This window comes from Sinocyclocheilus rhinocerous, unplaced genomic scaffold, assembly GCF_001515625.1.
Source record: "Sinocyclocheilus rhinocerous isolate Xijiao unplaced genomic scaffold, SAMN03320098_v1.1 scaffold551, whole genome shotgun sequence".
Lineage (NCBI taxonomy): Eukaryota > Metazoa > Chordata > Actinopteri > Cypriniformes > Cyprinidae > Sinocyclocheilus > Sinocyclocheilus rhinocerous.
This window is the reverse complement of record NW_015624564.1, coordinates 1447109-1459498: the sequence shown is the minus strand read 5'-3', so window position 1 is coordinate 1459498 and position 12390 is coordinate 1447109. Positions and strand designations below refer to the sequence as shown.

The window sequence follows — 12390 nt, the reverse complement described above, 5'->3', positions numbered from 1 at the left end:
TATATATATATATATAAAAGTGTGAAACAGACATTCTGAAGTCTTTGCAAACTGTACTTCGACTTTGTTGTGATCAATAAAGTCTTACTGGCTTCAAAACCTCTTTGAATTTATTTTGAACAAGGAAAATTCTACAACAACATGCAAAATTGTGTTTCTGCAGACATGAGGTAATGCATGATCTGCTATCTCACATCAAAGGTATCTCATATAAAACCACAAGAAACTATTTGCTCAGATCTGCTGCAAATTATCAATCACCTTCACCTGTTAACATGGAAACCCATTTATGCCATGGTATAAAAAATAATAAAATAAAAAAAAGTAATTGTGACTTTTTAGCATACAATCCTGACAGAAAACAAGTATGAATTGCGAAATATAAACTCAGAATTCTGACTCTCACAATTTTGAGTTTAGCTTTTGCAATTCTGTGTTTATATCTCACAATTCTGTTTTTTTATTTCGCCACAGAATAAAAAGGCAATTGCAACTTTTTTTCACACAATTCTAACTTTTTACCTCACAACTGTGAGTTTAAATTTCACAATTCTGATGTTTTTTCTCAGAATATCAGAGATATAAATGTGTCAAACAAGCTTTCATGTTATTGTATGTTGTATGAACTATGTAGGGTGGTGAGCAATATATAAATTCAACATAGGTCAGAGGAGCCTCAAAGGAACTTTCCCTCTCTATCTTTGGCTTGTAGATGTACTGATAAAAACTAAATTATTCACTAGAGTTCGATATTCAGCATTCTGCAGTTTTCAGGACCCTGCTGATTACGTTCTCTTCTAAACACCATAACCAGATAATTAACAATACATTTCCATTGTCATCTTTCTCAATATTCTCAGCTTTATTAAAAATTAATTTACTTCTTATTTTATTAAAATGTTATTCCTTAAACAGTAAACTAATCTTTGATATCATTTTCTCATCTGGCTGGATCTAACTGCATCTAAATTCAAGTATCAGGATTTTACCATACTATTATGAAGATCTCATTGATTTACTATTACAAACTATTTCATTTTGCTTCGTGGTAATTATCAGTATTTTTTCCCCTGACTATTATTTCATATGCCAGGCTTCACAGGGACAAGGACTTATCAGGATCAAATGAACACACTAACTGCTATGTGATAAGTAGCCAAGCAGTAAATGACTTGCAAGATGGTGTGAACGATAACCTCCTTTGTTTTCTGTGGGGTGTAAGAACTTGAGTCCTATAGACTGCAAACTTTCAAGTGATAAGTGCCCTGTTAACATCTGATATTAACACCTGTCTAATGGAGCATCTTTGATCTGTCTTGCATCATCATGCGCAGACATGTGAAACACACTCGTTTCCATGGGGGGTGCAGCCTGTGGTGTAATCCCCTTTGTTCCCTGTGGAGTTTTCAGGACAGATAGATAAGTATCTATTTGATCTTGTCATTCAAGACATAAAAAGAATGAGGTGTAGTATCTGTTCATTAAAGCATGCAGTGATTAAAGAGTTATCTTCCTGTTGAAGACGTAAGAAATCAATTGTAGATCTTCACTTCAGACCTGACAATAGTGATCAAAAGGAGATTGTTTTCTTATTCACTGTATCATTTAAAAACAGCCAGATTTATCATTTCTACATAAACTTATCATTGAAAGCCTGTAATGTACACTAACCTTCAAAAGTGTGGGGTCACATTTCTTTTAAAGAAATTAATACTTTTATTCATCAAGAATGCATTAAATAAAGACATTTATAATGTTACAAAAGTTTTCTATTATTTCAAATGAATTTCAAACTTTCTATTCAAAGAATCCTGAAAAATGTATCACTGTTTCCACAAAAATCACTGTTGTTTACATTGATAATAATAATGATAATACATTTTAGATACATTTTCAATTACATATTTTAAAACATAAAAACAGCTATTTTAAATAGTAATAACATTCCATAATATTTCAAATTTAATAGTATTTTATGAACAAATACATGCAGCGTCGCATCAAATTCCATAGATCAAATTCCATAGATTGCTATACGAAAAGTGACAATAATGATCTCTCTTATGTTAGCCTATGTGATAAAGACAGAGAGAAAATGGACTGTAGTGACCTGGTGAACGGCACTGACCCTATAACAGGGAATCAAACGAGAGAAACTTTAAGTGTAAAAAGGAAATTGTTCATGAAAAGGCTAGGCATAAAAAGGAAAAAAGATAATGAAGGCATCTATAGACAAAGTTTGATTTTTTATGATGAAGAAATATATGGATTAACAGGAACAGAATGTGGAGAATTAATTAAAAGTTGTTCAGAAGGACAGGATTATATAACCATTAATCAAATGTCTGCAGTTCTGGGGACCACGGGAATAGTCCCGCTACCTTAGACATTTAGGTGGTATGGCAAACAGGTATGAGATGACCTATGGACCAGGAGGAGCTTAAGGGTGGTAGATCGAAACAGAAAATGGAAATTATTTCACGGGCCTGCCCATATAGGAGAAAATAGTAAATTGAGATATGAAACCACCTATGGAGAAGAGAAAGCGACCTTATCAAAACTGGACGCTATAGTTATAGATGATTTAAGCAATACAATAGACTGAAAACATTGGAAAAAGGACTGGTGTAAGGGACAAGATAAAACGTATTATTTAGGATTAGATTGAATGAAAGATATCATATGCAATACCAGCACTGAAATAGAAGCAAGTACTAGTGGACCGAGATGGTATGAGGAGCCGAAAGAGTTAATTGAAACAGGCATTAAGGGAATAAAGACAGCAGCAACCGCGGTTGTTAACGTCATAACCAAAGACATGTGGGATGGAGTAGTTGGCTTCTTAATCAATATGGGATGGCATGTGTTATATGCAGGTTTGATCATAATAGGCTTAACATTATTATTTATAAGGATAAAATGCCTATGTGCAGCGGCTGGAAGACGGATCTGCTCTAGACCAGAGAAGAGACCCGATGAACTAGCCGTATTAGAAAAATTGTTGAATTTCCAAATAAAGGGGAGTAGGAGGACCCAAAGGTATAAGAGAGTTAAAGATAGTAGTAAACCACAAAAGACCAGTTTGACTCTCGACAGTTTGACGACAGTTTGTCAACAGTATGACTGTGTGGTAGTTCAACAGTCTGTTGACAGTTTGACAGTTTAACAGGTCGACAGAAGAAAAATACGGGGTACTGAGAAAAGGAAAAATAATAGAGAACACTTGTTCCTGAATAAGACCTACAGAGATCCAAATTGATAGAAGTAGAATGGCATCCAACGGATCGATAAATGGAACTTACAATGGAACTGCTGAAGAACCTATAGAGTGTTCCCGAAACCTCTAATATGTTTGAGCAGGTTAGTGAAATTGGGGTTTTTATAATTGAGGGATTGACAGATCGAGTCCAAGAGAGGGTAGAAGGAGCAAGAGGGGAAGAAGGAGAGACGGAACACAATCAAGAGGAGATCATCTCTGAAGGAAGAAGATTAATTAGACAGCAAAAGAGAATACATAAAAGATTACTGAAAATGGTAAAAAAAAGAAGATTGTACATTGGGGATTTTATTTCCAAATGGAAATTTTATCAGGCGAGGTTGACGCTTTGAACTTGTAAAACTTGTATAGCTTCTCTATAAATAACAATATCATATAGAATTGACTGATATATTGCTAGACAGATATCTTATTTAGTTTGTAAGTGTGCTTTGCTCTGGCTTAATTTGTTATATTTGTGCAGTAAATTGTACCATGTAGAAGTAGAGCAAAGGTCATGTATATCTCTCTCTCTTGTGCAATAGAAAGATGTTACAGATGCAGCAAAAATGTATGTATCTTCCGCTTAGTAACAAAACTGTACTGCAGGATGCTGAAAGAGGAAGAAGTGTGCCGAGCTTGACTTGTGCCTTTATAGGTAAGTTTCCTTGTCACCCAGGCAGACTATAAAATGTTAAGTTTGAGAGAGAACGGGGCTGAACCTCGTGGTGAAGACTTCTCTCGCTTGTTACGTTGAATGATCTGATTCTGACAATTGTTTATTAAAGCGAAGCCATTTCATGGTGATGCGTTAATCTTCTCTAAAAAAGTCTCAGAGTAGATTTATTCTTCATAACCCATTATCTGAACCTGAATATTAATTCCATCAAGCCTCAAGAGCATCCGGACCTGACTGAGTTTGGCACAGACCCCCCCCTCGAATTTCTAACCAATGGGCAGCGCTCTCAATCTGAAGTTGAGAACAAATCTTTTTGATTTGGAATCGGATTTTTGGATTGTGGAGATGTGTGTTGGAGTACTTAGTCTCAATGGGTACAGAAGCAGAAGATTGGAAGGAACCAATTAAAAAGGAGTGAGATGCATTAAGTGATTATATAAACCGTTAACAAAAGTTAATATCAGAGGTAAACAGTACTTAACACAAGAAATTCCTGACATATCCGAATATGTGGCAAAACTTGTGGTTTCACCTTTAAAAACTAAAAACATCATTACCAAACCAAATCAAATATATCAATATCAGTACAACAGACTTGTTGCCACTAGAGAACAGTGTTGGTTAGAATATAATATAACCTATTTAAGGAAATGCGCAGGCAACACTGCCTGTGTTCTGTCTGCTGCTTTGGCAGAGGACTTGGATATGAAGGATTGTTAGATTTTTCATGCCATACACAGTATTTGGTCTGTTGTACCGTTAACATAGCAAGACTTGTATTCTCCCAATTAGAGCAGTGAAGATTTTAGCTTTAGGGGAATGGTTTAAGGCTTTACTCAAGTTAAAACACTTTCATCATCCTCATGAATGTATGCTGGTTTACCTAAAGGCTGCGACACACACCAGTTTTTGTTCTGTGCTGATCACAATCAAATCTTATAGTGTATACACGACGATGTTATTAATGTATTAATTGCGCAGTGTGAGATTCATTGGTCATAACAGAACTTTGTGAGATCGCGATGAACAAAGAGTGACAGTTTTTAGTGGTTAAAAAAGGAGCGCTCTTTGCGAGCTTTCTAGGCAATAATCCATTTAAAATGTAGAACTTTGTTTTTTGGCCACACACACGTTGCAAAGTTTCGGGAATGACATCCGCACTGCACAATTTGTATGTCTCCCTATATCTGATACACCCACTTCAGGTCTTGCCGTCACCACTAATGAGCTGATGAGTTGAATCAGGTGTGATAGATGAGGGAGACATACAAAATGTGCAGGGCTGGGGGTACTCCAGGACAGGTTTGAGAACCACTGGCCTAGGCTATACTCTTCACCTGAATTAGAAAAAAAAAGCTCTTCTAGTCTTCAGTGATGCGAGGACAACGTTTGAGCGTGTACATGCAATATCTGAGCGAGAGCAGAGCCAATTCATAAAATAAAAAAAACAATGTATACCACCCCTTCTGCCCCTTGGCTGTCTGATGTTCTCCACAAGCATGTTCTAAGCTCAGGGCTGCTGAAAGGGTGTGGCGCCAAGCGGCAACCTCCCGCTCTCTCTCGTGAAGCCAACACGGAAGTGACTTAAACTGCTTTCTAATCATCCTACTACTTGTCCGCTTGATCCTATTCCATCTCATCTCCTTCAAGCAATTTCTCCTGCAGTTGTACCTGCACTCACAGCTTGGTGCATACAGATAACACTAACAGTAGAACATAAATACAGATAGATACAATAGCTGCTTGCATAAAATTCAAGGCATTAATGTTTACCTAGAAAACCACCACCTAAATTCATTACTTCAGATTTATGTGCCCTCTAAAGCTTGCGTTCTGTAAGTGAACATCGCTTTATTGTGCCATCCCAAAGAGGCACAAAATCACTTTCACGGACTTTTAAATTAAATGTTACCTCCTGGTGGAATGACCTGCCCAACTCAGTCCGAGCAGTCCATCTTCAAGAATCGGCTAAAAACACATCTATTCCATCTTTATTTGACCCTCTAACTCTAGCACTCTCTATTCTAATTCTATTCTTTATAAAAATAAAACTTTTAGACTTGCACTCTATTTGATGATTCAGACACTATATGTTTTTGATTCAGAATAATTCGGCAACAAGTTTGACTGATTCATTAAAAGAAAAAAGAAAAAACAACTGAACAATGTGTTCACACTACATGTCATAAATGTCAAATGTATTTTGGAAAAGACATTTATATATTCTGGGTAGCGTATTCAGGGTGTCTGTATTTGATATCTGTCCTTTCACAACATTACATTTATATTAAAATGTACCTGAAAGCTGTGGTGCTCTGAAAATTACTTCAGGCTCTGTTACACATGTATTTTTTTGTGCATACCTCCATTCTCCAGGTCTTGCAGTGGCCACAGCACTGAGTAAGCGATCTGTTGTGGAGCGTAGAACAGAGGAGCCATACAGCAAGTTGGCTGGGAAGAGTGCTGAACCTGAGATCCAAATTCATCCATGATGTACCACACAGGAACCTTTTCTTCTGCAGACTGCAACATCGTCATTTTCATCAAACCAAATTCAGCAGCAACATCATATCTCATAATGCACACTGGCATATTAAAGAAATAGTTCACCCAAAGATGATAATTTGCTGAAAATGCACTCTGCCTCATATCATCCAAGATGTAGATGAGTTTCTTCGTTAGAACAGATTTGGAGAAATTTGGCATTACATCACTTGCTCACCATTGGATCCTCTGCAGTGAATGGGTGCCGTCAGAATGAAAGTCTAAAGCTGATAAAAACATTACAATAATCCACACGACTCCAGTGTGTGTTTCTAAGAAACAAAACCATCGTTAAAGCATTTTAACGTGAAACCATCCCTTTTGGCTAAAATACCAGTACATAATTCATAATAACGCTTCCTCCAGTGAAAAAAAGTCCACCCCATGTTGTCCTCTCACATCAAAATCCATTGATATATTTGTTGAGAAATGTTTTGGACTGTTTTCTCTTGTAAACAGTGCTGAATCTGTGCACATTTCTGTCCTAGATGAGATTACTTTTTCACTGGACAAAGCAATATTATGGATAAAAGACTCTGTATTTTCCGTATTTTAGATGGAAGCAATGGTTTGACGTTAGAAATGCCTTGATGAATCTGTTCATTTCAAACACACAGCTTTTCACTTCACAAGATGTTAACTGATGGATTGTAGTTGTGTGGATTACTTGTGGAGTATTGTGATGTTTTTATCAGCTGTTTGGACTCTCATTCTGACGGCACCCATTCACTGCAGAGGATCCACTTATGAGAGATGTCATGATATATTTCTCCACATGTGTTCTGATGAAGAAACTCATTTACATCTTGGATGGCATGACAATGAGTACATTTTCAGCAAATATTAATTTTGGGGCGAAATATTCCTTTAATATGATTTTCTCCTTCTCTTACCCCCTGGGAAAGCTGATAGGTTTGATTGTATTTCCACATGTTGTCCAGGACCAGATCCACGATGTCTGGATCAGGAGCCTCTCCGTGAAAAGGCAAACCCATCAGACTGGCCATCCGGATCAGCAGGCCAGGAATCTCCAGCAGCTGCTGCCGGGCGCTTTCCACCCTATACGTCCATGCGTGATCTACAAGAAATACACTACAAACCAAAAGAGAGAAAAATTACATATATTTTTCACATATTTTTGAACATGTACCATGGTAATACCCGGTTTTACACACACACACACACACATACATATACATATACATATATACATATATGCCATGGCAATACCACAGAATGCTATGTGCCAAATGAGCCATGTGCTATGTGTAGTGGCTGTTTATTACTGTTATTTGTGAACGTATTTGTAGTTTTCACTTCCATCCATTGCACATTGTGCATCATTCACCCAATAATGAAACTGAATTGTCATTAATGTGGTAAAAACCCATCTGACATAAGACACCTAGACCACCAAAGGCTTCAGGTCATGTGTTTCCTCTCCATCTGCAGTCCCCAGTAAGGATGTTCAATGTACCTTGACCTTCCTCTTTAGTAACCCAAAAACTTCCCCAGCATACGTCAGAAAACCTATATATCAGATATTTTTCCTTTACCCTTTTATCATTACAAACCTACTAAAATGCTTCCTATAAGGACACTCGACTGCCTGACTAATGGCTCACTGCTGCCCTCACCTGGTAGGATCAGCAGCCCGCAGGCCACTCTCTCTGGTCACAATCACTTTACAAGCCACCTCATCTCCAGGATTGACTCTCCGTTCATTCTCTTCATCCTCATCCTCTTCTTCCACCTGCATGATCCCAAACACATCGCCAGCATCAAATACCTAAAAGAGAAAACGAGTCGATAAATTTACCTGTCCATACTAGTTCAATCAACACTGGAGTAACGTTACCTGGTTTTATACATAGAACAGTAAGTCTTGTATTTTGAAGACGGCTGACTATTATTTAAAGAATTTTTTTTTTTTTACATCTTAATTAATATTTCAATTGTCACAAAAGGAAGACACTGTCAAACTGGCACAGCAGTGATGGCTGTGTATTTACCTCACTGGCAAGTTTTAAATGCAGACTCTTCCAGTAAAGCGGAGGGATTCTCGCCGCCTTTAAAGCGGGACTGTGTTGAGAGAGGAAGAGCTGATACTCTTCATCCTCTTCGCCGTTCACATTGCCGTTCTGCATCTTTGCTAGTTTTCTTTCTGACAACTCACTCACATGTGAACCGTGCAGCGGTGCATCATGGGAAACAGGGTTAAAGGGCCAGCGCGTCTCATTTACTGTCAAGTTTAATTTCCGTATATGTTGTATTGTTATTTTTACTATTTTACTTCACTTTGCAGCAGAGTCAGATGCGAACTATGAAGCTGCAAATAAAACACGTTTGGTACGTTCTTAATGTTCTTAATAAATGTTAATACAATTATTTCCTCAATACCTGTGCTAATGTATTCAACACAGTTTTAGTGTCATATCTGTGTCATATCTTTGCTGCAAAATAGCATAATAGAGTCTGAGCATAAGTGGAGACACCTGAGTTTCTGTTTATCTATTAAACGTTTTGTGCTTACAATATGTATAAAAAAAAATCAATCCTAAACTCACCCGAGACTATTTTTTTTTGCACAAGGAGAACGCGGATTGATACCAGACGCAGAGTAAAAGTAGCACCAGTCATTAGGTCATTAAATAGTTCACCTGCTGCGATTGACCAATCAGAATAAAGTATTTCAGAAATCTGCGTAATAGATTTATGTGAAGGTCCTTTTTTACTTATCTTACAAATAATCAATATCTTTGATACTGAAATGTTGATAGTTTTTACATTAAATCACTTAAAATAAAAATGTTGTACTTAACTGTAATTGTGCACACTCTGAGTTTGTAGCACAGAATGACCAAGCTTTTCCATGCATGCAAATATATAATTACTAAAATATATTTCCCCTAAAAGTGTCTTCAATTGTTAGATACAACAGAAGTACATTATATCATGTACTTAGTATTTTATCATTTTTTCAGTACCATTTTTCTTTAAAAAAGTCACTATTTGCCAAGGAAGTGCTGTGATGGGGTGTGAATGGATGACAAACATTCTCTATAAAGCATGTTATATGAAATCAAAAGCAAGTTTCATGGGCTCAGACTCTTTATTTGATTGTACACCTTCGTGGCATTAACTTGTATGGCTCATGTCAAGTATTTTGAGGTCTCAGAGAAGTATTAGCACCAATTGTAAAGTAAACTCTAACATACAATCAGTGTCCACATCAGCAAAACACAAGGTACAGGCTGACACAACAGATCAAACACATCTTTGGTTCTGAATGGAGAAGAAAGGCACATTTGGATAATGTCCAAAATGTCACAGGAGGGGTGTTTGACAGGACGTATATATTTACTCTCGACGCTGGATTCCAGAGCGTTAAACTACCCAAGCTCATCTCTCCAACTGCCTAAATTTGCAGCATGACATGTACGACCAGGGCAATCAGGCACAGTATATATTGTGCTAAGCCGAAAAGGTCCTGCATTGGTCCATTTGCTTCTCATGATTACTTTGTGAGCCACCAAAAAAGCACATCTGCCTTGGGGAGGTGCTGGTGTCGATAGGACTGTCCGGTGAGTCGACAGAAGCAGCTGCATTGAAGTCACCCGGAAAAGTCCAGTTGTAACTATCAAGGTTGCTGGCAGAATGAGGTATGTGTCCATTGTAGTTTGTGACAGGCATCTGTAAATCTACCACTGGCGGCTCACTCACACATCTTCTCAAGGGGGCGCCGCTGCACAATAAACAAGAAGGCATTTTGATTTTGGCTGTTTTGTGGAAAAACATTGATCTCCTATTGCTTATTAGACTCTAGGTATAAAGTATCTTTCATGTATCTATGTCAAACAGTAAATTAATAAACGTATCAGATTTTTCAATTTTAGATTGCTGTGTAGTATCATCTAGATTTTCAGCATTAAATTATATTGTGGGTGCCGTCAGAATGAGAGTTCGAACAGCTGATCTGAGCATATTTAAGTAATGGACTGTTTGGATTACTTGTGGATTATTGTGATGTTTTTATCAGCGGTTTGGACTCTCATTCTGACGGCACCCATTCACTGCAGAGGGATCCTCTGGATCAATGGTGAGCAAGAGATGTAATGCTAAATTTCTCCAAATCGGTTCTGATGAAGTAACAAACTCAACTAAATCTTGGATGGCTTGAGGTAGAGTACATATTCAGCATATTTTCATTTTAGTTGTCTTGAATGATTCCTGAGGGATTTTACCAGCTCGTCTCTGACGCTGCACCTTTCCATGTCTGTCTATAAACACCGCCTGCTACCTCAGCAAGCCAGCGCACATCTGCAGGGACTTCTGGGATCCATTCCCAAAACCTTTCAAACACAAACAATGCTGTAATTAAAAACTCATCCGGATACAACATTGTGACATCCACACAAATATTTACAGTTGTGCTGCTTAATGTTTTTCTGCAAACTATAATACATTTTTTCAGGATTCCTTGAATAGAAAGTTCAAAAGAACAGCATTTATTTGAAATATTAATAGTTTGTAACATTATAAACGTCTTTACTGTCCCTTTTGAATAATTGAATGCAACCTTGCTAAACAGAAGGATTAAAAATAACATTTAAAAATATTACTAACCCCAAACTTTGGAATGGTAGTGTATTAAAAGTGCGATTAATAGAATAATTCTGTCGTTCTGATGAGCAAATGTTAAATGATGATATTGACCTCTGAGCTGCAGAGTACACTGACTCCACTGGCAGCGTGTACGGCATCAGCATGTAGGACGCCACACGCAGTGGCAGCAAACCAGTCACCTGAGCCAGTAGACCGTGCTTTTCTCTGCAGGCGTCGCAAAAAACTGCAAACACATGCACATAGTAGAGTATGAAATAGTCACATTATAAAGTACATTCATCAGCTTTAAAAGTACATTTAAGTATAACTCTACCTTTCTTAATGGGGGTTGGCAGGTTATTGACAAGCTGCTCGTCCAACCACCAGTGGTGTTTTCTCAAGAGGCGGAGTCTCCGCAGCACCCACTCTTTTCTGGTTTCCATCACGACTGGATTCCTATTGCCTGGGCAGCAGCAGGTGGGCGTGGTCTGAATCAGAGCCATGTCTGCTCTTGGACATGCCGCCTGTAGCAAATCTATAAAGAGACATGACCGTTATCTTCTAAACCACAGCACATATCACATTTGGCATAACGCATGAATGAACATTAGAGATAAAGTGACACGAAAGATAAAAAGTGCTCACTGTTTTCCTGGAGAAATCGGAGGGCGTCTTTATATCCACTTTGACACATTTCTGCCAGCACCTGCCAATCACATGCACAGACATTTAATTGAAAGATATGATTTAATTAGTTATTGTGTTGTGCTGACCTTCCTGGTCAGAAATGACCGGTCTTTTAAAAATCTCTTATTATGCTATATTATCACCAAATCTTGGATTACATTTTTTTGTCAACATGTTTTCTTTCAGTTAGCACAGGTTTGTATGTCTTTTTTTGGAACTGATAGCTCATAGGCCTCATTGAAACTCATTGAGTTTATGCACCTCGGATTTTGAATGAAAAAAGCATTATTTGTGGACAATTTTGGCAATGTTCACACAAAAACTGATGTGCATTAGCTCAGATCAGTGAAACATATTATATGACTGGAAAAAATCATGACTGAAACACAACATGAGGGTTAAATGACGCTTAGATAACTATGAACATGAGTGACTCCAATTAAATAGGTCAAATACTATAGGGATTTTCTTACTACACTTAAATCATTTAAAACCAAATGGAAATGACAGAAATTATCACGACAAGTTAAAAGGATGAAAACTAAGATGTTGTTATCCACCTTATTTTTCAACGTGGAAGTAAGAAGTTTTCTGTGAATGTGCGAGACTTCCGGTTCAT

At 37.5% G+C, this 12390-nt stretch overlaps 2 protein-coding genes across 2 annotated transcripts in view; both read right to left on the bottom strand.

Annotated features, from left to right (window-relative positions):
- The window catches only part of ttll12 (tubulin tyrosine ligase-like family, member 12), a 24561-nt gene extending 15735 nt beyond the window's left edge, over positions 1 to 8826 (bottom strand). Inside the window, exons 1-4 of the mRNA XM_016557674.1 lie at positions 8492 to 8826; positions 8117 to 8268; positions 7373 to 7571; positions 6299 to 6458 (exon numbers count right to left, since the gene is read on the bottom strand). Coding sequence (XP_016413160.1) covers positions 6299 to 6458; positions 7373 to 7571; positions 8117 to 8268; positions 8492 to 8626 — 646 coding nt within the window. The 5' untranslated portion in view covers positions 8627 to 8826. The remainder of the gene's footprint in view (positions 1 to 6298; positions 6459 to 7372; positions 7572 to 8116; positions 8269 to 8491) is intronic.
- A 662-nt stretch (positions 8827 to 9488) lies between these two features.
- The window catches only part of LOC107743702 (patatin-like phospholipase domain-containing protein 2), a 10677-nt gene continuing 7775 nt past the window's right edge, over positions 9489 to 12390 (bottom strand). The window contains exons 5-10 of the mRNA XM_016557089.1: positions 11730 to 11790; positions 11419 to 11619; positions 11196 to 11328; positions 10724 to 10831; positions 9903 to 10224; positions 9489 to 9749 (exon numbers count right to left, since the gene is read on the bottom strand). Coding sequence (XP_016412575.1) covers positions 9954 to 10224; positions 10724 to 10831; positions 11196 to 11328; positions 11419 to 11619; positions 11730 to 11790 — 774 coding nt within the window. The 3' untranslated portion in view covers positions 9489 to 9749; positions 9903 to 9953. The remainder of the gene's footprint in view (positions 9750 to 9902; positions 10225 to 10723; positions 10832 to 11195; positions 11329 to 11418; positions 11620 to 11729; positions 11791 to 12390) is intronic.